Source organism: Argiope bruennichi, chromosome X1, assembly GCF_947563725.1.
Source record: "Argiope bruennichi chromosome X1, qqArgBrue1.1, whole genome shotgun sequence".
Taxonomy (NCBI): Eukaryota; Metazoa; Arthropoda; class Arachnida; order Araneae; family Araneidae; genus Argiope; species Argiope bruennichi.
In genome coordinates this window covers 118,242,689-118,267,731 of record NC_079162.1, presented here as the reverse complement: position 1 = coordinate 118,267,731, position 25,043 = coordinate 118,242,689, and the positions used below count along the sequence as shown (strand labels likewise).

General features: G+C 28.5%; 1 protein-coding gene across 2 annotated transcripts in view; it reads left to right on the top strand.

Moving 5' to 3' along the window:
- LOC129958867 (LIM/homeobox protein Awh-like) overlaps nt 1–25,043 on the top strand; it is a 100,684-nt gene that overhangs the window by 26,067 nt on the left and 49,574 nt on the right. For both annotated transcript variants that reach the window (XM_056071589.1, XM_056071588.1), the window contains one exon: nt 13,040–13,221. In XM_056071589.1, coding sequence (XP_055927564.1) covers nt 13,040–13,221 — 182 coding nt within the window. The remainder of the gene's footprint in view (nt 1–13,039; nt 13,222–25,043) is intronic.

Genomic DNA, 25,043 nt, shown 5'->3' with positions numbered 1-25,043 from the left:
ACATCATAATTGATAACTTCATTGCTTGATGAATTTGAGTGAATCATTTGTAAACAATTAGGACGCATTCTTGTTTTCAAAAAATTGTGCTCAAATATAATTAATTCATCAAGATTTTAGCTTTTGCCAAATTTTTCCTAAAATGCGATAGTTTTGAAAGTTTTCAAATTTTATTTTAAAAAGAAATAAGTAAGAAAATTTTAATTATTATATTATTATTTTATCAGAAGTGAATATACTGGATAAGCCTATTTCTTTAAACATTCGATAGATAAAGCCCATCGTTAAAATAATTAATGCAAATCAAAAATTGACGGATTTTATAAGCCATCCGTCTCTTTTTATAGTTGATGAGTTTTGGTTGTCTATTGGCAAATGGATTTCCAAAATCGATTGATTTTTCTTTCATAGAAAAAGTAATTTAGGTTAATGCTGCTTATAAATATTTTTTTACATAATATAAAGTAATTACTTTCTTTCAGATTAATTTTTAATTTAAGTTCCCAATATGAAATTTCGCTTGACATTTTCTACAATACCAATATGATAAACTCTTTAATATCCGAAGGTGGGTTATCCGTGGTTGGTAATCACAAATAAAATAGATATATTGCGTACATTACATAGCACATGCGTACATTTTTTTTTTTTTTGACGAAAACTTATAAAGTTGTAAGTGCAGAAATTTGTTATTTTTAAAATCAGAATTGTATGCGTAGAGTCTCTTCTGTAAATAAAAAATCATTCGAAAGTAGTTTCAATTTGATTTGTGTCTTTTTTTTGTTTTTTGTTTTGATTATTTGCCAATTATCTAAGGAATGCGATTATCGGTAGTTGAAGCGCCACCCAATTTCCCAGATAATTAAAAGCTTATTACTATTAAAAATTTAAAAAAAAATTATTTCATGCTGTTTATGCAAACGCAAGAATAAGAGTTTTATGAATAATTAAAAAACTTATAAAATTAAACACCAGTTTCAATGATGTGGATGGTAAAGATTAATCTTCCAGTGAGTGTCAATATATATTTCTTTTTAAAAAATTATATGCTTTATAAAAAGATATACTATAGACATCGTTTATGGTAACTTCTTTGTTAATTACCAACATTTATGATTTCAATTTATTGAACAATCGATGATATCTTTTATGATCTTCTTTTCCATCTTTGTAATTTAATGGAAATTAATTTTTTAAAATTAGTGCTTTTGAAACAGCAACATTAAGACAAAATGTTAATACCATAATTAGATTTTATATACTCCTAAAATATGGATAGACATATTTGTACTTTATCTTTAAATGCAAGTAAATTCCACAATGAAAGAAATTTTTTTTTAATTGCCGGCTTTTTCTCGTAATGGAGTTTAAGCTACAATGTTATTTTCATAATTTGATTCTAATATAATTTATACTTACATATTCCTAAAATGCATTCTAAACCTAAATGCAAGAGAAAAAAAGCAAAATAATAAACGGCTTTTTTATTCGTTTAAGTTCGTTTTTTATAAAAAAAAAAAAATCATTTGTAACCTTTTTTTTCTTTCTGAGGCTATTTCATAAAATATGAAAAGAAGATAAAATAAGAAGGATTTTCGAATACCATTTCTAAAATTGATGCTTTCCAGTTTGCCATTTTTAGCTTTAAGCAATATTTTCAGACAGTTTCCTTTTTCTTCAAAATTTTAATCTGCTTTGAATTAAATCGGAAATAATGGAGCTCCTTTCAGCTCTAATGACAATAAAAATTGAAAGATATCCAGAAAAGACAGCAAAAGTATATTACTTAAGAATGCATAAAATATACTAATTCTCTTGTATCCTAAGTCGAGACAGTCTTAAACTCTTTTCTTCGAACTATTAAATTAGAGAGAATAGAACCAAAAAGAAGCTTTATGATTCACTTTGAAATAGTTAAATAGTTACATTATAATTTGGCTGTAATTATTATTATTATTTTTATTGTCTAATCCTCACTAAATCAGAAAAAAGAGCTTAACTTATCGCAAACTTTAACTAGCCAAAAGTTAGCGACAAAATTCCAGTTTAGTCATATGATACTTGTATTGCCAGTTGTTAAGTCTGTATATAAAAAATTAACTCAAAACAAGCCAAAGAAGAAAAGGTCAATATCTTATTAATAAGAACAATAATAAGTATAAAGCAGCTTTAACATATAATTGTATGTGAAAATATATAGAAGGGACATATGCGCATGAAGACAAATATTAGCTAACTTTTCTGCAGTTTTGATGTAATATTCTAACTGGATAGTCTTCTGTTACATCGGACCCTTTTCAACAAAATTCAGTCTCAATGACTTTCGCTGATTTTTCAGAAATTTATCTTTTTTACAACTTCACATTTCAGTAGTCTGTCGCTAAAATTAATTTTATTGGAGGCATGAGGAAAGACTGCAGCCGCCTGCACGTGTAGTTTCAATTGTTGCAAGTAAAGAAACCAAATAATTCTGTGGTTTAAAAATTCTTATTATAATCCTCTTCCATTTTTATTAAATATAAATTCTTTTTGGTAATCAATGTGTTATCAATCAATCAATTATTTATTTTTAGGTGCACGTATATATTAGTATTATAGGGACACTTTTACAAAGTACTATGAAAAATTCTTTCCTGTAGTTTTTTCTTATTTTTTTTCCGATGAAGACCAGTATCATTGATTTCTTATGAATTTATCTGCTCTTCTTATTTCAGTATTGCAATAATCTGTCACTTGAATTCTTTAATTGATATATTTTGATACCGATGGGAAAGATTGCAACCGACTATAATATGTTTAATTTCATTTGCTGTATTTTATGAAAACAATCGCTTCTTTGAATAATTATGTTTTATTTTTTTAATAAAAATATTTTCTGATATCCATCGTTTAAACAGATAAAAATATCCCTATAGTTTTATCCGGACAATTTCACAAAACGCATCCTGAATGATTTGCCTTTCTATTTTAGAGCATATTTCCAGACAGAAGACCTGATATCCATTCTCGATTACTAATACCTTCCTGTTAATAAATAAACAGAAAACGCACCTCGTCATAAATTACCCAGTACCACTCCAAAATATTGGCGGTGTTAAACCTATCAAACCGCAAGACAAGAAGAAACACGTTGTAGGGAAATAAAAATAAAATATATCCCATCACCAAAAAAAGATGGGAAGGGGGGAGTGAAGTACATGTTTTTGTAAAGTAAAACCTCCCCTCCCTTTTCGTTCGCATCCGTATTTCATCGGTCCTACCCGGTCACCTGGCCTGTCGAGCCTCCTATTCATCAGATCCCTACCAGTGACCTAAGAACTGGTTTGGCATCAATTACTGCCAAAGCCACTGACATTGTCATCTTATAGCTGCCGATTCCGGGTGAAACTTTCAGATAATTTTCATGCCACGAACCGCTTGGCGTGTTTTCACCAAGCCTCCTTCTTGGAAAGGTACCGCATGGATTTTCAGTTGGCGAAATTATTTAACTAAAGTTTCTCATTTCAAAATTTACAACCGCCTTTTTTGTTGAAGTTTGCGTGTCACTTTCATGCCAAATGATTTTTAACCGAACCTATAGTAACCTCAAGGCTACTTATAGGTTTTATTTATTTGCATTATCATTCTAACCATCAATCCGTTGTTCGTTTGATTTCGTTGACTTGATCACTTCATAAATGCTGACTTCGGGAGGAATGTTCATGTTATGAACCATTTTATGAAATTTTATGAAGTTAATTTCCGCAGGCTTTTCATAGAATTTTCAGGTGATGAATATATTTAGATTATGTTGTTTTCTTTCGGCATCATGAATGATTGTTCTAGAACTTTTTTCAATATAAAAGAGCTTTTAACTTAATTTCTAAATTCTCTTATTTGGTTTCATAAATGCTGACTTTGGGAGGAACGCTCATGTTACGAACCATTTTATGAATTTTTATCGAGTAAATTTCAGATGACTTTTCATAGAGTAGACAATGATTTTCCATAGACAATGCTTCTCATAGAATTTTCAGGTGATGAATGTATTTAGATTAAGTTGTTTTCTATCACCAACATGAATGAATGCTTTATAACTGTTTCCAATATAAAAGTGCTTTTCTCCTAATTTTTAAATTGTACTTATTGGTTTCAACTACTAATTTTTATCTTTTTTTTTAAAATCATCTTTTAAATGCTGATTTTGGATAATGTGTCTAAAACTTATTTTGATATCATTGGCAATGTCATCTTACATTTTCCAATTTCAGGTTTAACTTTGAGTTAATTTCTGTTTCATAAACGATTTGACGAGTTTTGCTGTTTTAAACAAACTCTTTCTTAAATAAAGGTTTTCATGCCTGGTTCATAGTATTTTTATTTGGTGAAAATATTCAAATAAAGCTGCTCTCAACTAAACTCTTATAACTGTCTTTCTGCTGAAATTCTCAAGATTTCGAGACAAAATAAATATGAAATGGTTTTCAGCCTAATTATACATCGTTGTGTCTTTATTTTAACAGATTCTCTTAATACTTTCGTAGATTCTTGTGAATCATCTTTCTAAAATTCAATCAAATCATTGTTCTAAAACTGGTTTTATTTCTGTTGACATTACCATCTTATAGATGTTGATTACAAGAGGAACTGTCATATCCTTTTTGTGATCAGAATCATTTGACAAGTTTTCAGCAATCATTCTATAAGAAGTATAAAAATGATTTTCACAGAATTTTCAGAATACGAAAATATTTAGATTAAGTTTCCGTCTTTCATGAATCCTCAACACCTTTTTTCTACACTTTTCATATGAATTTCATGCCAAGAACAATATGAAATTGCTTTCTATCTAACTTCTCAGTGCTGCTTTCTGACTATGTTTTAACTTTATGATTTTAGTATAAGTTTTAATATTCTAAATAATAATAATAATAATTTCTTTAATATTCTAATAAAGGATCTTTCTAAGAATGGTTTAGAGAAAGTTCAAAGAATATTTGGTTTATAAAAACTTTTAATAAAGCTCTATAAATAAAGCTCTGATAATGAACTCTATCTATAGCAAAAATTTTGTATCTTTTCTATTTAATCTTTTAAAATTTTGTATCTTTTCTATTTTGATGTAAAAAACAATTTGAAATGACTTTGAACCTAATTATTATTTAGCAATTTTGTTATTTTTTTTTTTTTTTTTTTTTTTTCATTTTTGTCGAATATTTTGAATTCTAAAAATACGATTAATACAAAAATATTTAAAATTTTTAATATTCTTACTACAAAGAGTCAATTTTGAAGCTTTGATAATGAACTCTATCTATAGCAAAAATTTTGTATCTTTTCTATTTAATCTTTTAAAATTTTGTATCTTTTCTATTTTGATATAAAAAACAATTTGAAATGATTTTGAACCTAATTATTATTTAGCAATTTTGTTAATTTTTTTTTTTTTTTTTTCATTTTTGTCGAATATTTTGAATTCTAAAAATACGATTAATACAAAAATATTTAAAATTTTTAATATTCTTACTACAAAGAGTCAATTTTGAAGCTATTTTTTATTTTAATATATCCTTTGATTAAGATTAATTTCATTCAATTAAGTCATTCAATTTTCAACTTACTCTATTTCTTATTAAATGATATTTCCACGACGTAGAAGATGCAAACTATTTTCTTTGAATTTATTTGAAACAAAATTTCTCAGTAAGTTTTTGAGAGCGTACTTTTAATCTTAATGTATTTCCATTCTTTCACTCTCTTTCTTAAAGGAAAGCATATTTTGGCATTTTTGGGCTTCACAAAAAGAGAGTAATAATGCTGTTGAATTTTTCACTAGCTTATTCTTTTCATTTGATGACAGAAATTTAGATAAGAAAATACCGCCTACAAGTGTTCAATAATATAAATATACCAAAAAAGGTAACATCATGACTATTTTTTGTTGTTGTTGTGAAATTTAATTTGTTGTGAAATAATTGTTTTCAATAAAAGAGAGAAGAAATATAAGTATGAAAACTGTTTATGAATTTTTTTTTTGGAACTAAAACAAGGTTAATATTAATAAATGTGTGAAAAAAATGAATATACTTGTATGGACAAACTAACAAAAGTCAGTAAGGGACAAATTCGATGATCGGAAAGGCAAAGATGCGTCTCTTTAAAACTTAAAAAATATTCTAGAGCCATTAATACAATAATTACAAAATAATAATAAATACAAGAACAGTACAAATAAAGGAAATTAAAGCTTTGAAGCTTTGTTAAAATTAGAAAAATTCGCACAAAAATTTATTCAATTTATTTTAGTCCTTGTCATAATATTATTTCAAATTGGTGTAGGTAATTTGGTTCCTGAATTTACGTTAAGTGGAACTCGTGTAAGAAATTGATTGCTGAAAAAAGTATGTAGATCCGAAGACACTGACATCACAAACTGAAAACTTGTGTTTCTCGTGAAAAACCACACATTATGGTTTAGCGGAAACTTGTTTATAGCTTGAGCTGTCCATTTTACTTGATTATACTTGACTTGAGATATCTTATACTTGATAAAATACTATGCGTGGAATCGGCCTTAGCACCTCGGAGATTTATAAGCTATAAACTAAATGCAATCACTATTTGTGTGAATATCTTTTGGAAATTTTAAAGAGAAAAATATTATGTTTGTCCAGGGCCGGACTGAGTCTTATAGAAGTCTTTAGGCAATGGAAGTCTTGGGACAATTCCCCCCCTCCCTTTTTTTATTGATATTAATTAATCTCCTTATAAACATTTTTAAGTAATAATTTTTTTCAAACTGAAACGATAATACATTTAATTGCGGATCGCTTTCAAGAGATTTGGTTTCGGTATATCATAAATATATATATATATATATATATATATAAAAATGGAAAATGGAAACTTCAAAGGAATTTTTAAAAAAGTAGTAAAAAAAACCTTTTTCATCTATTTAAATTCTATTTATTCATAATAACAGATTTTTTTAATTATAAAGCAACACCTAAATTTTCAGAATTACCAAGCAGCGTAATGTAAAATTTTCGAAAGATTTTTATTTAAGAATATTGTTAAAAGGATGTTCCAAAATTAAAGCAATACTTTTGTTTTGAATAAGTTCGAGTGTACGACCTTTATAAGTTCAGTAAGAATTCAAAATTAAATTATTTTGAAAATACTGTGAAAAGATTCGAGGCTTGAGGCCCCACAAAATCGCAAGTCCCTATGCTGTCTGTCTATTTAACAATCCGGCTCTGATTAAGACTTACACTAATGACACAACCGTAAATGACGCGATAATCTTGCTTAAAAGTCAAAGAATCGGGATTCTTTCTTTCTTAAAAAGAAGACAGATCTATGAAAGTCGTAATCCGATGATTGCTTTACTATGCAGATCTAGTTGAAATCAAAATGTGATTAAAGGATTCAAATTTTAGTTCTTTTAAAGGGGAGCTATTTAGAAATATAAGAACAAAACAGAAGATCTCTATTAGATGTCGACAAGTAATAAGAATAACTGAAAACACCAGTTCACTAATATACCTTATTTACGAGCAACAGTCGAACATTACCAAGTTTAGTTATATTAACGTCCCGGTTTAAAGCGACACTAGGGCCATTTTGGGATGGAATTCGTTATTTTGAATCACAGTCAGATGACGAGGACGACTTCTTTTAATATGCATTGATTTTTAATTAGAAAATACTTTTTAACAGAAAATATATGTATATATTTATTTATGTGGAACAAAATTTTTAAAAAAGTCTGAGAACCGCTATATTATAAAATGAGAAGGCGCTGATAATCAATAGCATAATTATGACTTGGTCTAAATAGCACAGTAATGATTTGCATGATAAAACGGAAACGATGGAAAATAAAAGGTCAACATTTTTCTTCTCTTGAGCAAAATCACTACTGTAAAGCTTCGGGCTTCGTACTTTTATGTTCTCGCATTGAATGAAATAATAAAAAAAAGCAATAGTAACAAAGCATCAGATTTACATATTTTTATCTCGCGTAACTCATGGATGGCATAGTTTTGCAAAGCAGTGCTAATTTTATTTTAATTGACAATGCAAAGAAAAAATAATAAAAATATTAGACGCAAGTTTATTCAAGGAATCTCTACAAGAAGGTATTTAAACATTTTTCAAAAGACTGAACGAATATTATGAGTTGCTGATATTCAAACATAATATAAAGGGATCTGAAAAATATAATGTATAGGAATTTTATTTCAAAGCAAAGAAGATTGAATTGTAATTAATTTAGAGTATATCCCTCACATTGGTTATCAGTTAAACTTTACTTTGAAAATAGGATTAAATATTGCAGGGGCCCTTAGGCAATATAAAATTCAAACTCCCCTTCAACCAAGCTTCAAAACATATGGATTTTTTTTAAAAATTAATTTCAATTTACACCTTATGTAAACAGTTTCTAAGTGACACAATTTTTTTAAATATGCTAAAATTACTATAAATTGAAATAACAAAATGAGTTTGATTTTCAGAGAATTTATTTCAATATTTTGAGAACAAAAATATTAAATTTAAAAAATTTGTAATTTCATTTTTTAAACAAAATTGTAAAAAAACAATAAATATTTTTAACGCATTCTAAATACACAGGTACAAAATTTATTAATGTTATTCTTTTGTGAATTACCAGGCAACTGCAAAATACTAGTATTTTGTAGTTGTAAATTTGATTTATATCAAACTGAAAAGAGAAGTATAGACTAAAGACATATGGTTTAATTTTTGCTTTCTGCACAAATATCTATGTATTTTGTTAGTGACGTAACATAGACGAATTTTAAACAACAACTATGCTTTTCAATTATTTTCTTCTTAATTTTTTTCTTCTTTTTTCCGCCAAGTAATCCAGTAGTATTAGCAGGTTTTCAATAGTATTTTATTTCATTACTTTTGACAGAAACAGAACAAATTCAATAACCTGTATTTTATACTGTTTTTAAATTTGTTTAATTCTCAAAAGATCAAACAAAGGCCAGATTTTTGAAATGATTTATGGAGGATCTCACTTTTATTTATACATATATGTAAATATTCATATAAAATAAATTCGTTCAAAGTCTACAATCAAAATCTCCAAGTTTGAAAACAAAATGGAAATGAAGTGACTCCATGACAAACCTGTTTCCTGTACATGCATCATTTCTCCATTTTATGAATTTTCACATGTGAAAATTTACAGCTTTTTATATGATTAGTTGGATATTCGTCAATTGTAAACACTTTTATTTAGATTATTTTCATTCAAATGAAGGATTTGGTAGTTTAATTCAAAATTTAATCAAATGTTTACAGAAATACTGCTTAACAACACAATTTTATCGCTTTTCTTCGTCAGTTTCGTAAGGTGAACAATACAATAAAAATGCATTAAATGGCAATTGTATGTAAAATATTTAAAACCAATTATTTTATTTTAAATTTCAGGGCCAGAATTTCACAATGAACAATTAATAAAACATATCTTGACGATATAGGCTATAATCCTATCCAAAATCTTTGTTAAAAAGGGACAAAATTATTATTGAATAAACTTGTCTTTTGATATTTAAGATTGTATTTATTTATGCATGTAAATTGCAATGCTTTTTCATTCTTTTAAATTCTTGATATCTTTAATGTGTTCTTATGAATAATCTTAACATTTTATCGAAAAAAAGCAGATAAAAAACCTGAATGTTGAGTACTTACATCCCCCTTCTAGCATCAATAAAATTCGCCCAATATTTCTAGAAAGCCCAATATATTCCTTGAATTCTTCAAAGGAAAAAAAGAAGTTTGGAAGCTGTTCTGAATGTCATAAAACATATTTGCGTTTTATGCATCCTTTTAATTTGTGAAATTTCAACTACTACATTTGTGTTCCTTCGTGTCATATTAAATAAAATTTTATGGCGTTATAAAAATAAGCCACTTGAAAAACAAAGTAAAAATTAAGAAGCACCGATGATGCCTTTCTCATGTAATTAAATAAGAAAATTCTTAATCAAATATTTATGATCGCATGGCAAACGCAACACGCTGCAGGGAGTGTTCAGCAATAGTCCAAAAGGTTTGACGCTATAAAACTCCGAAACTCATTGATATTCACTACACAGTGTCGTAGGATTGAACTTGGCGCCATATGATATGCCACCTTGGCGGCATAAATTTATCACAATGAGCCGCCGAGGCACATTTTAAGTGCTCACTTTAAAGAAGATGGTCACATTTCTTGGTGAAGCTGCCTCATCCTCCCTGTGCGAAGAGGATTACGGCAACATAAGGAACTTGGTGAGAATACGAGTTGTGCATTAAACACTCCTGCCTACGGTATAAAATACACAAATAAAAATCATCCGCACTACATAGCCAGTACCTGTTAAATAAAGTTGTCAGGTACCTATCATATATAAATCTCTTTATTGTAAATTATCTTTAAGAACTATCAGAGAATAAAACAACCGTGTTTTCTATTTTTATAGAGCTCTTTTAATCTCTTTTTCCTATGTGTGCAAAGAAAGTAACTCATCTTGTATCTAAAACAAGTCTTATTTACATACAAATGTTGTTTAAAAAAGATTCGAGTCAACCCGGATATTCACATTGAAATGTAATACTTCTGACACTGTGAGAATACAGATCTAGAAAAGCTTTTATTTTGACAATTATTAACTCGCTTTTTGTTTTGCACTTGAATTATGATTCTTCTAAGGGTTTTTCCTCAGAAGTGTCATGAGCAGTCGAGACAATTAATGCTTCAGTCGAGGTATTAATGAAAAGGTAATACAATTATCAGCTATAATCTGATAAGATTAGTTGAAAGATAAGATCTTACGAAGCATATTGGTCATCTTAAGCTTTCAAGATGGGAATTTAGATAATAGCTTGCGTGGAAAATGAGTTTATTTTAATAAATTCAATTTATTTCACGAAAATGGATTTTTCTTTATTCCAGTTTTGGGTTAAAGAAAGAACTTAAGGATAAATGTATCAAATAGGATTTTGGGTGTTTATATGTAATAAATTTTATTTTAAAACTATTCTTTTAGTTAAACTCCTTTTATTTGCTGCGTTTTTGTTAACATCGCTGAAATTATACAATTTTTTCACCTCTCTCTCTCTCCCTCTCTGTGAAAATTATTCATTTTTATTTAATAGTATGCAAAGTAAAAAGCAGAAAATGCAGTAATCGTTCTTCGACTGCTTTAGACCTCCTTGAAAGTGGAGAATTATTATTGGAATTACTTGTTTTTCTGTGATTCTGTGCAAGCGATAGTTCAAAAATGCGAAGACCTTGAGAGATAAAATTTGATATGCAGTTTTTACGCTAAAATAATAGATTTCTATGAAATTTTGGACAGCACTCTCTCAAATTTCACCAGCTTGTCTGTCTGCCTATCAGTCTGTGTCCATGTGCATGGAGACTCAAAAATGTAACGAATTACATAAACGAATTTGGTTCATAATTTTATTACTAGAAGTGTAATTTATCAAATTTTGGATCAAATCTGTCGTGGTTTGATGATCCGTCAATCTGTTCAAGCAAGTTTTTTGAGAATGCACTTGCTATATTACGAATTTTAACACAAAATGTTCCGCATTTTGCCTGTACACCAGAAAGTCCTAAAGGGAACACTATGGATACTGCTCATTAAAAAAAATAATTAGGAAAAAGTATCTTCTCCTAAGTAATCAACAAATGTTACTTCTATTCACAATTTTGTCTTATAAAATATCGATGCGAGGTTCATTGTGCTGTTTGAATCTAAAATATCTTTTATACAAAAAGATTATCATAAATTTGCTCAAAAAGATAAGGGAGATGACAATGTGAAAGTTTATAGATTCAGAAGATTAAAACAAAAACAAAATTATTTACTGAAAAATATAGCAAGAATACAAAAGTTTGATGAAAAATTGAAATGCTAAATTATGTAGTTTAAATAAAGAGTATTTAAAAATTCCTAAATATTTGAATACGGAATTCTTAACTTTAGAGTTAGAATAACGTTTAAGAACTTTTTCTTTTTCTAAAATTTCATTCGATTTTATATTGATAAGCATTAAATATTGCCTGAAAAAATGAACTAAAAGGCTTACTTCTTATATTAATAAGATGCCTTATTGTGAAAAAAAAAAAATTAATTATCCAATACTGAAAGAGAAAATGAAGAAAAATGAGAAAACTTGGAATTCAGTTGATTTTGCTGATAGTAAAGGGAATATTGTCTTTCATTAGCATGATAACATAATGCAAATAAGTATGTACATTAAGATGTACATTATGCAAATAAGGCTAACTTCTTGCTGTCAAGCTATTCGCATGCTTTTCCAGCAGCAACAACCATTCCAGAAAAACTTAATTTTGCCAATATTTTCAGATAAGCACTAGCTGGATCTTTAACACTCAGAATTAAAAAAAAAATGATATGGATGAATTTTGCTTTTTGGCTCTAGTACATGAGCTTTAATAGATATCAGATCTCTGAGCTTGGGCATAAGAGGTTCGCATCGTTATCTTCACACTTATCGTTCAGTAATAATGGCTGATTTGAAATCCATGTTGCAAAAATCCTTAACGTGTTCATGCATAAAATATTAAATAATATACAAAAAAGGAATACTGTTGTTAACAATATCCATCGCATGGTACCACCTTAATAAACCATTATCCATGAAAAGATACATAGCCTATCAAATTATTTGCATTTACATTAAATGCCTTCTTTTAATAAAGAATAAAGAATAAAGGAAAGAAAAAAATAGAAGAAAAAAGAATTTAAAGTAAATTAAGATGACCATAGATCACTATCCTGCTTTTTTATCAATCGTCTATTTTACCGGAAATTGAATCTGCGAATTTTGTCTAATGAGTCCAGTACTATAACCTATCTACATCAAATGAGTCAGTTTTATAATCCAAATATCTAATTTTTTAAATGAACTTTTATTAAACAATATGCTGTCAGAAATTTTAAAAGATATGATTTCATTTATTTTAAGTATTAATACCATATATTCTTTTTCTTTTCAGACGGAGCAAGAAATATGCTACGCATGTGGACAGCTTATACGAGACCGCTATCTACTTCATGTGAACGGACGATCTTGGCACGCATGCTGTCTAAGGTGTTCAGTGTGTCAAGCTGCACTAGACAAACAGCCCTCTTGCTTCATAAAAGATGACAATGTCTACTGCAGGACAGATTATGTAAGGTGGGCCCGGGCCAGCCGCTTTTTATTTTAATAGTATATTTTTCAGAGCCAAAAAGCCTACCACATAATTAATCTTTGAAAAAGAATAATCAGAATAAGAATTTAATAAGTAGACAAAATCATCGTAAGGATCTTGTGAGTCAAAAGAATCATCATCTAAAGAAATCGTACAAGCATCATCAAAAGCTCTTTCATTTGGATTATATTAAACAAGAATAGTGCTAAGCAGGAATCGTATACTCAGGATGAAATGAGGAGCCTCCAAATATTCGTTTTAGTGTGTTTGGTGCAAAAGAAATCAGCCAATGGAATGCAATGACACAGAATTCCTTTGAATATGTGTTGAATTCGTTAGAATCATTTAAATAATTCTAATAGTGCATAGTTTAATTCTGTATTCATATAAGGCAGCCCAGTATCATTTATATACTGAATTTATCACATTTTCTGGCTGAAAAATCTTTAATATGCTCAGGATTATTAAAAATTGTTTTAATTGTTAAGCATGTTTATGAAACGAACTACATTATTTTGGCTGAATTTTTTTTTCAAGTGAATCGTTCTTTCTCTTTTAAAACAGTGTAGAAGTTTTATGATAAGTATACTGTATTCATTTACTTATTTATCTTGTTTCTGATACTTAAACTAGGACTTATAGCGTTTTCATAATGATTTCTTATAAAGAAATTAAAATTAAATTTAAAAATATGATTTTATTCATAATTTATTAATTTATTTTTGGTAATTTTTTTTTCTTTCTCAAAATATATTGTTCTAATGATGGAATGTTTTTTGTAATGGTCGCCTTATAAGATTCGTATTATATTATAATGTCTGTGATATCTCATTATTGCGCACTTGTGACAAGGTGGTAAAGTCTCTTTTGAACCATATTTCCTGGTTAAATCTAATTCCACCGATGATCTTAGTTTCAGGATCCCAGAACTAACAGTTTTCGACAATTATACTTTGCTAAAGGATAATTCGCAGGAAGATAAGAAATTATTACGCCTAATTCCTCAAATAATCTGAATTCAACCTAGTGTTAAATGTAAACATCTCTTCCTTTCATTTTTCCTCTCACCTCTTTTTTGACGAAATAAACGCCTCCTGATGCATGCGCAAAAGTGCAGAGGGTTTCAAAATTCGAAAAAGAACAGTATGTGTATCTAGCTTGTGCTAAATCTGGAAATGTAAAAATGTGAAAAATGTCGTAATGGAGAGCACCAAAATAGCTATAACGATTTTTGGAAACGCGACGTAATACAACTGTGAAAAGTATTTCATTGTTAGGAGGTGTCTAGGAGGTGTAGAACAGAGTATTAAATATCATATTAATTTCAATTATAATTGATAAGGTGTATTTATTTCAAATCATAATGGATATACCTTATTCGGTTTTTTAGCGACTCTTTGCGTAGTGCCACGTTTTAACTGGAATAATTCTGCGTTATCATTTCTTTTTCTTTCTTTGTTAAATCTTGTAAAATTTTCTTTGAGATTAATTTTAAAAAAGCAATTAAATGTTTTGAATTCATAATTTTTGTTTTTAGCGTTTTCAAAGATTTTTCTTATGAAGAATTATTCTGATTTTATCATTTAGATTTCTTTGTGAATAATGACTTGAAACACAAACATTTATTTTTGTTATTTTTAGAAATATTTTTTTGATTATCTTTACAGTTTTGCAAACCATTTAAAATTATATTTATGCAGAAGACTATGACATTCTCATGTTATTTACTAATTTAAAGATTTAAAATCTTATTTAGGTTATCATGAAAGCGAAAACTACTTAAAGTAGTAAAATAAATCTCATAAAATTGTTCAATAATAATTTTAAAAACCATATTTAAGGAATTAAATATATATTTCATTTTATATTCTGGGTTTTAATAATTAAAATTCTTTATAAAATTCAAATAGAGCGGGAAGGAAAACTTAATCCAAGCAACATTTTAAATATTTGTTCATTTATTGGGTTTAATAGTTCAAATTTTATTCTACAAGGTAAAGTTTAAAATATTTAAATTCAGATTTTCTTTTATTAAATCTGTATTTTTTATTGAATTTGATATGATATAGAAATGCAATAATTTTTGCTTAATTCAAATTCAATTCAAAGTCAACACTAATTCGAATACTTCTTTGATCTTTTGAGTTGCATGGTCTAATATAGAGACAATAAATATCGCTTGTAACTCATTTTCGTTTTGGTTATTTCAAAATGAAAACTGAAGACCGAAACAATTTGTTTTTCTTTCTAGTCTGTTTTTGCTAGTTAAACTGACCCTTACTTTGCGTGTTTAGTAATCGTAAGAGAATAATTTTAAAAATCTGAATTTACTCGGGGGCTTTACTTACGTACGATGCAAATCAATTAAAAATTTTTTTAAAAACCATTTTAGATATGAATTGCATCTTTTTATTTTAAAATTTTCGTACACTTATTGCATTCTAAAATGTTGCATTATATTGAAATTACTCACAGTTTTCAGCTTTAATAAATAAAGTGGTAATAATTATATTTATATTTTTAATGTTTTAAAAATAATAATTTGTTGAAATTATTTATTAAAAAGTATCAATAATTTAAATATAATAATTATTTTTTATTGAAATAACTTTTTAACTATTTTTTTAACTATTTAACTATTTAAGGCAGTTAAATTTTAAATATAAATACTAGTGGCCAATTTTAGCTTAAAATTCATTATTTATCATGCTATTCTTATTTTTATACCTGGTTTCTTAATTCAAATTTTTGGATAAATCAAATTTTTATCGTTATCTCTTTCAGTTTTTTAATTAACCAAATTCCACTGTATATGCGAAAATGGTACTTATGGTATAATATAGAAAAATTAATTTTATTGAATAGTTTTCAAGCAGAGCAGCTTCTTAATAACAAATGCAAATGAGTTTTACATTCTTTTTGTTTTCTAAAGGAAGCATGTTCATTTCATGCATTTCAATATTAAATCTTTTAGATTCCAAAAACAATTTTCATGTTCCATCCCTAAATAATATCTATTGAAATATATCACTCAAATTTATTGAGTTTAACTTTGGTATCCCGTTCCAAAATTTTTAATAAATTAGGAAACTCTCCTCTAAATTGATGCATGTTTATTTTGACTGCATGTTATCAGCTCTATTCTTAACAAAACAGCGTTAGAAACTTTATTAATAATATATGAATCTTTAATATATTTTATAAAGCTAAAAAATTTTCAGTATGATTAGGTGCACGAGGTTCTACTATTTTTCAAAAGTTCAGTGAGTGTCATGCAATAAAACTTTTCGATGCCGCCACACTCACAACGTCTATTTTAAGTTATATTTAACAACAGAATTTTCAGTCCATAGACTTAATGTCAATAAATAAATAAATAAATAAAAAGTCTAGAAATAGCCTCTCGAATTCCTTCAGGCCAGAGGAGTCCATCAGTTATGAAATCCACTCCTTTGGTCTCTCTGGCCTTGATCTTTCAAGGAAAAAAGGAAAAGCTTATACACTATATATAAAGCATCATCGGTAAGAATATCGTAATCAATTCTCTTTCTTCAAATACGAATGACTTTGGCCCTCTACCGAAATAGGTCAGAGCCATTTCCGCCCACACGCATAGCCTTTGGATATTGAAACCTAGCGAGTTTGTTTTTTTTTAAATCTAGATCACCGTTCAGAATTTTTGCTTTAGAAAGAGAGAGCAATTAAATTTGTGTGCTTCTCACGAGATACGATATAACTTTCATTATAAAATCTTGCAATCAATTGTTTTTTGATTTGCAAATTCACTATCAGATAGCGGCACTTGCATGGAACAAAAATTTAATTAAATTAATTCAATCGCTGATGATTAAGTTCTGAAAATAATAAAATGGTGTATAGTCCCAGAAAGTATACAAGTGTGTAAAATTTCAAAATTCTACCGAGCATCAAGAAATGAGAAAGAAATCGTTGACTAAATTCCTTCTTTACAAATTTCAAACGTCAAATTAAAAAAAAAGTACATTAAACTTTCTTAAAACGATAATGGTACTTAATTAACAATAAATATAGATAGCGTTCACATATTTTAAAAGCAATTTCGAGGCTGTTATTTAATGCTTAAACTGTAAATATTTTTTTTTTAATGTTCGATGTCATAGACTTTGTTCTGGACTATAAGTCTTCATTGTGATTTCCATGAAAGAAGGGCTTTTCGTAAAATTTCCAGGAGTGTTGATTTCCATTTCTTTTCCCCTATTTTCCAGAGTCCACCAATCATAGTGGGCTTGCGTTTATAAAGAGCTCTGTTAAAAGTACAATAGTATATAGGTGAAATTCCAGAGGACTTCGCAAGAATATGTTAAAAAGATATAAATGCAGTACCTGTATCAATCTTCATTTATTCAAGGAATGCATTGGTACTTTTCGAGCTTTGTCTTAATAAAGTTTCACACTTTGAAAGTTATTAGGATAAAGTAATGGAATTTATTCTGCAAATATCAGATGTAAAAATTCTCTTGACGGTATGATGGTAATATTGAATTGATTTTAATATTTCTTTCCCTATTCTTATTTTCGATTTTCCATTACGACAATCATAAATCCCTTGCTGAAATTTTCTTTGCATTTCAACATTTTTTGCTCTTCATTTTCTTTATTAAATAGAACTATTTTTGTTGTAATCACTTATACAAACTCTTGCTTCATCAAGGGTTACAGTATGTTTCCATTTATCTTTTATTAAATAGTTTTCATACAGGATTTTACAAATTGCTCTGCTTTGAGCCACATGCCTCAGGAAATGCTAATGAATAATTTTAAAAAAATTTAAGTTGTGATTAAGTTTTTTGTTGTTGTTGTTGTTGCAGATGTATTTAAAAACTTTCCAATTTATTTTGCATCGGTGTATTTTTTTTCCCCCATCGAATTCACTTTAGTAATATTTGAAACAGTACATGATGTTCAAATATTCCTAAAGTGTTCGGAAAACCTAACACTTTACCTAAAATATATATTTAATAATATATCTAACAACATACTTAAGGAGTTCAGGTGTTCGTTTGGAGTCATCTTTCCATTTATAAATAATTATTGCTGTTTCCTCCTTTTCCGTTTAATAATGTTGCTTATTTTGTACTTTGAAAGTTTATACATTTCCCAAAATTTTTGAATCATGGAAATGGAAAATATCCCTTCAAAAAGCACAAAAACATGTCCTCCATTTCACAACTTGTTTAAATGCGATATTTTAAAAGAAGAATATATTTAAAAGGAGCAGGCGATATTTCTCATTTCATTTAACAAGCTATTTCCAGAAATTTTCATTTCAGTGCATTTGCTTTTTCTAATTATTTGTTGAAATCATCGTAAAAATGAGTAAATACCTTCTGTGCATGTTACATATTAAAATTTTAAATATTTTTGTTTCGTTTAATGGATTTCGGAAGCTGTTTATTCTTCCCTTACAAACTGTGATCACATTCTTTTTCACTTTAAATTGAATATGACATTATGTAATTGTTATCTAGCTTCGTTTAAAAATATAGCGGTCTGTCGAATCTATTTAGCTTTATATAGGCTTTATTAGCAAATTCCCAAGTTTCCTTTTTTACGACAAAAATTTAATTTTCTAAAAAAAAAAAAAAAGTTTTTTTTTTTTTTTTTTTTTTTTTTTTGTGTGTGTGTGTGTGTGTGTGTGTGTGCTTCATATTTATAAAAAAAAATACGTAACTGGCTTATCTATCGATAGTTAGTAAATTAGGGAAAAAATTATTTCAAATATAAGAATAAATGACCATAATCAGCTGATTTGCAAATTTATATAAGTAAAGCTTCCTGATTAGTTTTACTATTTTTTTTTTTTTGTTGACTTCACAAATGATAAGTAGTTTGTAATAGACATTGATTTGTCTTTTACTTTCATTGATTAACTTGTTCTATGGAACGGACTAATCAAACCAACATTTCTTAACTGCAACAGTGTAAGCAAAGCGTCATTTTCTTGTAGAGATGTTCAAGTTCAAGAAATATCATTAACTTAAGTCCATACATTATATTCTAAATACAATTAAAAGTACATTTGTGACAAAAATAATAAAATATTTCCCTTCTGTTATCACATTGATTCGAAGATATATTAAACAAGAGGATTAAAATGATTTCAATCTCTAGTCCGAAACACCATAATGTTTTAGGCTTGATTTGTCTCTCTTGAATGCATCAGTTGTTGCATTCTGCGGGTAATGATTTTTTGAATTGCGCGTTGAACAGAAAGATCGTAAGCTTAGCATATTAAATAAAGTGAAAGTTAAAATAACATTTTGAAGCGTATTTCCAATGAAAACATCCTCTCCATGACATTAAAATTAGTAAAAGCAGGCAAGTGGAAATTTAATGAAACAATAAAAATGTTTTGAATTTCCTGACAGGAATTAAAAGTTTTGTTGCAATTTAAAGAAGTTATTTGAAGCAATTTGAAGATTAAATTTGAAAAAGTTATTAAAATTTGTGAAAAAAATCACAAAGATATATAAATGGCATCTCTGAAAAGCTAATTTTTTAAAATTTTAAAGTGCCATAAAAAATTATTTTTGTGTGATAATATGCTCCTAAATGTTTAAAGAGAAATGCCAAAATTTCGATCAATTTTCAATTCATTAAAAGCTGATGTCATCCTGCATAAATTTTGGAAACTCTTTTTTGTAATAAGCCTCTACTCTAAGAAGTAATTACGTGCTGAATTTGTAATTCAAGATTCAATGATTCTGCCCTGTGCAGCATTTTAAAAGAAGTTTGAATTACATCTCACGCAGTTTGCAGAAAACTATGTCAGTCTGAAAACATTATCATGCTAAAAATGATGACTATTGAAGCTTGCAAACGGAAAAAAAAAAATCTTTTATAGCAGATCTTTAAAGCAGAAAATCTTTTAAGCAGAAAATGCAGATGTTCAATTGCAACATCAGCTTTTGCAACTGTAGTTCAATGAACCGACAAATATTGAAACAGATACCGAGTATCAAAGCTAATAGAGAAACTACAAACAAAAATAACAAGTCAATTTTAAGTCTTTTACCATTAATGCCAATTGATTTGTAAAATAAATCCTATCTTGACAGGCAACGTTGTTTCTTCAGATTATTCTGTATTTGAAGATTTAATTCTCGCTAAAATAATATACTGTTTATGGAGCTAATTTGTATGATAAATCTTGTACAGTAAATGTTCCATAATTAACTGATGATGATTCATTCCCTAAATTCATTTTGTACGTGTGCTAACCAAATATGACTATGGGTCAAGCTAAACATTTCAGGTGACCCGCTCGCGAAAAATAAGGTGTGGAGGGGATGAGAAACCAGCAAGAAAATAAACAGCTAACCAAAACTTATAGTAAAAAAAATAAGGAAAGAAGAAAGAAAAACATCTTTAAGTCGTAACTCTCTCGCAGTCGAAAGCACGGGACACTCTCGGCGTTGCCTTTTACCGGTTCCGCGGACATCCTGAGTTACGGGCGAGAGTACGCACTGTCCCCGGCATACCTTTCCCGGCAGGGGTCCGTACAAGTTGCCGGCGGATCGAGCTGATAAATTAGCGATCGGCCTCTTGACATGTTGTTCCCAGTGTTGTTCGCAAGTTACCGTCACAGCAGGGACTCTGACTTTTACCCCCGAAAATTCGGTCGTTGTAATACCTAGTCGCGACTTTTTTTTTATTTAATTTTTTTTTCGAACTAGTCGTTCCCCTCTGTCATTTCTTAACTCCTCGATAAACATGTTTCCGAGGAGGTCGGTCTTTTAATTGAGGAGGCTGTGCCAGTTTCGGTAGGCGTGTTTATGAGCTTCGTTCGAAATAAATGAGCCGCAGCAGTAAATGAGCTCTCATTATGGCAGTCTAGGCGACGCACAAACAAGCCTATTTTATGGAGACTGTAAATAAAGAATCAGGATACTTTATTGTTTTCGCACGATGGAGACATGATTTTAATTGGGTATAAAAACTCGAAGTTCCTTTCAGACTCATGATAAAGATATCAGATGGTTCGAAGCTCGAAAGCTCATAAATTTAAGACTCATTAATAGTATTTGTTAAAGCATGTCGTTCTGCGAATAAATATCAGTGATTACTTTTTTACGCTACTTGTTAATTGTGTGATTTGAATCGCTTATCGCTGTTAAAAAATTGCTTGTAAGCGAATATTTATAGTTCTCTAAATGTTTCTGCACTTAAGAACTTCATTAACGCGAATTTTCTCTGCAATTAAAGTTATTATTTACATTGAAATGGTACAAGTTTATATTATATGATTTAATGATGGAAATATAACATGATTTAGTTTGGACTGTCAGAATTTTAACGAGCATGAATTTTAAGCAATCATTTTTATTTTTGGTAATATTTAACTTTTTTGGGATTTAATAATGAAAAAAAGTGAAAAAAAAACAACAACTATGAGTTGATATATCAATCACATAGTTTTTGTAATTTTGTTACCTCAAGTAAAATTTGATTTGATATCGAAATTTCAGTTCCAGTGTTAAATTAGCATGATTTAATTCTATCGAAAATTTTAACATTAAAAATGCATTGAGTGATTTTTAATTCACAAAAGGATTCATGATTTGTTACTGGTATACACATTTTAATCGGCCTAATGTACTTAATTATTCTGGAAAAATTTTTTAATCAAAAGGCACAAGGGATTTATAATAATTGTGTACTGATATTCACAAGTTTGATACAATATTGATTTAGTGTTGATAACTATTATTAAAACTCTAGCTTTTGACCTAACAATCCTTAAAAAAAAAGAATTTTTTTTTTAATGATAAGACAGATGATAACACTCTTTCTTCTTTTGTTGTATTTAAACAAACATGACATAACTCACGAACCACCCTGAAAATTTATTTTATTCTATCAATAATATTCTATTAATCTGGCAGTTTTTCTTCCGCGAGAATTATTTTTGTTTTCTCACTGAAAGGGTGATTTATAAAATAAATTTCCTGTTAAAAATTATTACTTTATTGGAAGAGATGCAAAATCAATTTTCTATAGTTCTCTAATTAGTTATATTTCACTAATTAATTATTTATCTACTTTTAGTTTTAAAATCACGAAGTATATTCCGACTTGCTCTAGACCATGTGGTATTAACAAGCAAATTAGCAATTTATGATTTTCAGAGTAATATTTATTAATTATAAAGTTTGAAGTTTGAATTTAATTCAAAATTAGAAAGCTATATTCTGTTATTATAGAGTCATGTTGGTCATTATTTAATCAAATGCAAAATATCAATTAAGAAATGCAAAAACATCAGAAAGGACATAAATAATATAGTGAATAAAAAGTATGGACAACTTTGTTCGAAGCAAATTACTAGGTTTACATATAAAAACTTTAAGGGAAAACATATTTTTGTCAATTTCTGTTGTGATTTAATATTTGTTTACAAAATAGCTTTTACACTTTGGCAAACTGTATAGAATGCTTGACAGCTTTTACCCGAATCTAAATTACTTGAAAATTATGCTTCTTTTAGATTTTATAACCGACAAATATAAAATATTTTATCGATCGGATGTTTCTTCAGTTGTAACAAATTAAATTATTTGAAGGAGTTTTATTATGTTTCAGCTAATGATATTCGCATATCTACTAATAATACAGATGAATGTGCATGTGTATCTTTATGTGTGTGTATTGGCTCTCTACAGGACAGACTGTCTGACCTAGAGCTACTGAACATCTACTGGAGGGTGGGAATGCAGACTTTTGAGCGATTTTTTGTTTTGTTTGTTTGTTTTAAATAATGAGAAATTAAATGAAATCTTGGTGTTTTTCCTCTATAACTTCCAAAAATATTGCAGTGCAAAAATAATTTTTGCGTCATCTTAAAATTTAAAAACTTAACTTTTCACTTATTCCAATTTTATTTTGTGTATTTTTTCCCCATTTTTAAAAAGTATTTTAAGCACATATTTCAACACATTAATGAAGAAACTAAAATCGTTTTCATTGTTACTACTAATATTTGATCCTGGTTTTTGTTTTTCCCATTATTGATAATTAAGGTATGGAAATTCGGCTTTTTTTTTTATATGTATATAGGTTTCAATAATAGATAGGCTTTTAATAAAATTTTTTGAAATTTTGTTGAATTTACAACTATGGCTTAGTTTCAGATTCTAACAATGGCGAAAACTTTTTTTTTTTATCCTGGTTTTTGTTTTTCCCATTATTGATAATTAAGGTATGGAAATTCGGCTTTTTTTATATGTATATAGGTTTCAATAATAGATAGGCTTTTAATAAATTTTTTGAAATTTTGTTGAATTTACAACTATGGCTTAGTTTCAGATTCTAAAAATGGCGAAAACTTTTTTAAATGCAGACATTTTCCTGTTATATAATTTATACATTAAAATACATACAAAAATCAGAGAAATGCAAAGCACAGTGAACAGAACAGTGTGAGGTTTCTAAAGTAGTATTGATTTATATACCTGTCTAAATTCGAAATTTAAAAATATTTCACTGAAGAAGCTACACTAAATATTTAATTGAAAATTTAGCAATTATTAATCCCTATGAACAAACGGGTCGTCAAAGGCGGCTACTGATGTATACGAAGAATTCAATCTGCTAATTAAAAACATTCACAAAGTTACTGTAATCAAAAAACATTGATAATCACAGGTTTGTTAAGTTTTCATTAAAACTCTGCCCACTTTTAGCGGAAATTAATCTTATTTTACATTTTTATAAAAATTATTAAGCTATAATATACCATTGGCTTTAAAAAGGCTCATTTACTCCTTTTTGTTAAAAAAAAAAAAGAAAGAAAGAAAAGCCACATTTTGTTAATAAATTTTTCCTTTGAGTTGTACAATACGATCAAAAATATCTGAAAACGTTCAATCTAAAAATAGAATTGAAAGTCTCTCTCAAAGCAAGCTAGAATTTGTTACTTAATTCGAAATTGATAGCACTAAAAAGATCCCTGCTAATTTAAAAAGGAAGGTCAAAGTAGCTTTCTCGTATCAATTTAAAGTATAAAAATTATTTTTTCCTGAATTACTTGAAGTGATATTCCTTGAATTTGAAAATAATTATAATAAAAACGGTAGCATCTCTCTCGATTGCAACGACTTTGATAAAATCAACTGAAAATCTCTCCGTAAGTTTTTTTCATGAGCATTAAATATTACATCATAAATCAAACGTCAACATTTTGATGAGTGCTGTATCAATTGAAATACTGATATAACATTGAAATTTGAAAAGTAAAGTGGGAATAGTCAGGAATTGCCGTGTCATTTGGCCATGCTTCAGAATTTCTTGATGCATCATTTGATTTAAAATGGGACATCAACCTAAAATAATCGGTCTTGATTGGTGTAATGTATATATATATTATACCACGATTTGCCTCCCCCCCCCATATTCACCAAGCGTGTTTAAATTAGCAATTCAAAATCACGAAACCAGACAGAGTTTCTTCAACTCTGAATCTGTCCAACTATCGTTACAAAGAGCTCAATCACCTATATCTCCAACGTTCCCCCCTTTTCTGAATGTGTGTAATAAATCCCTCAAACTCACCACTTGTTCCTCCTCCACGTTCAGGCGGGTGAAGAGGGTTCCTTCCGTAGCACGTGCATGGAGTGTGGGTAATCGGTCTTGATTGGTGTAATTAGGCGCTAAATGGGCGTCCGCTTGTGGTGTCCCCTTGGGACATACCCTGGGGAGCATCCGTTTTTCTGGCCATTGTCACTCCCTTCAGTCTGTGTTGTCAGCACCCTCCCTACAAATCGATATA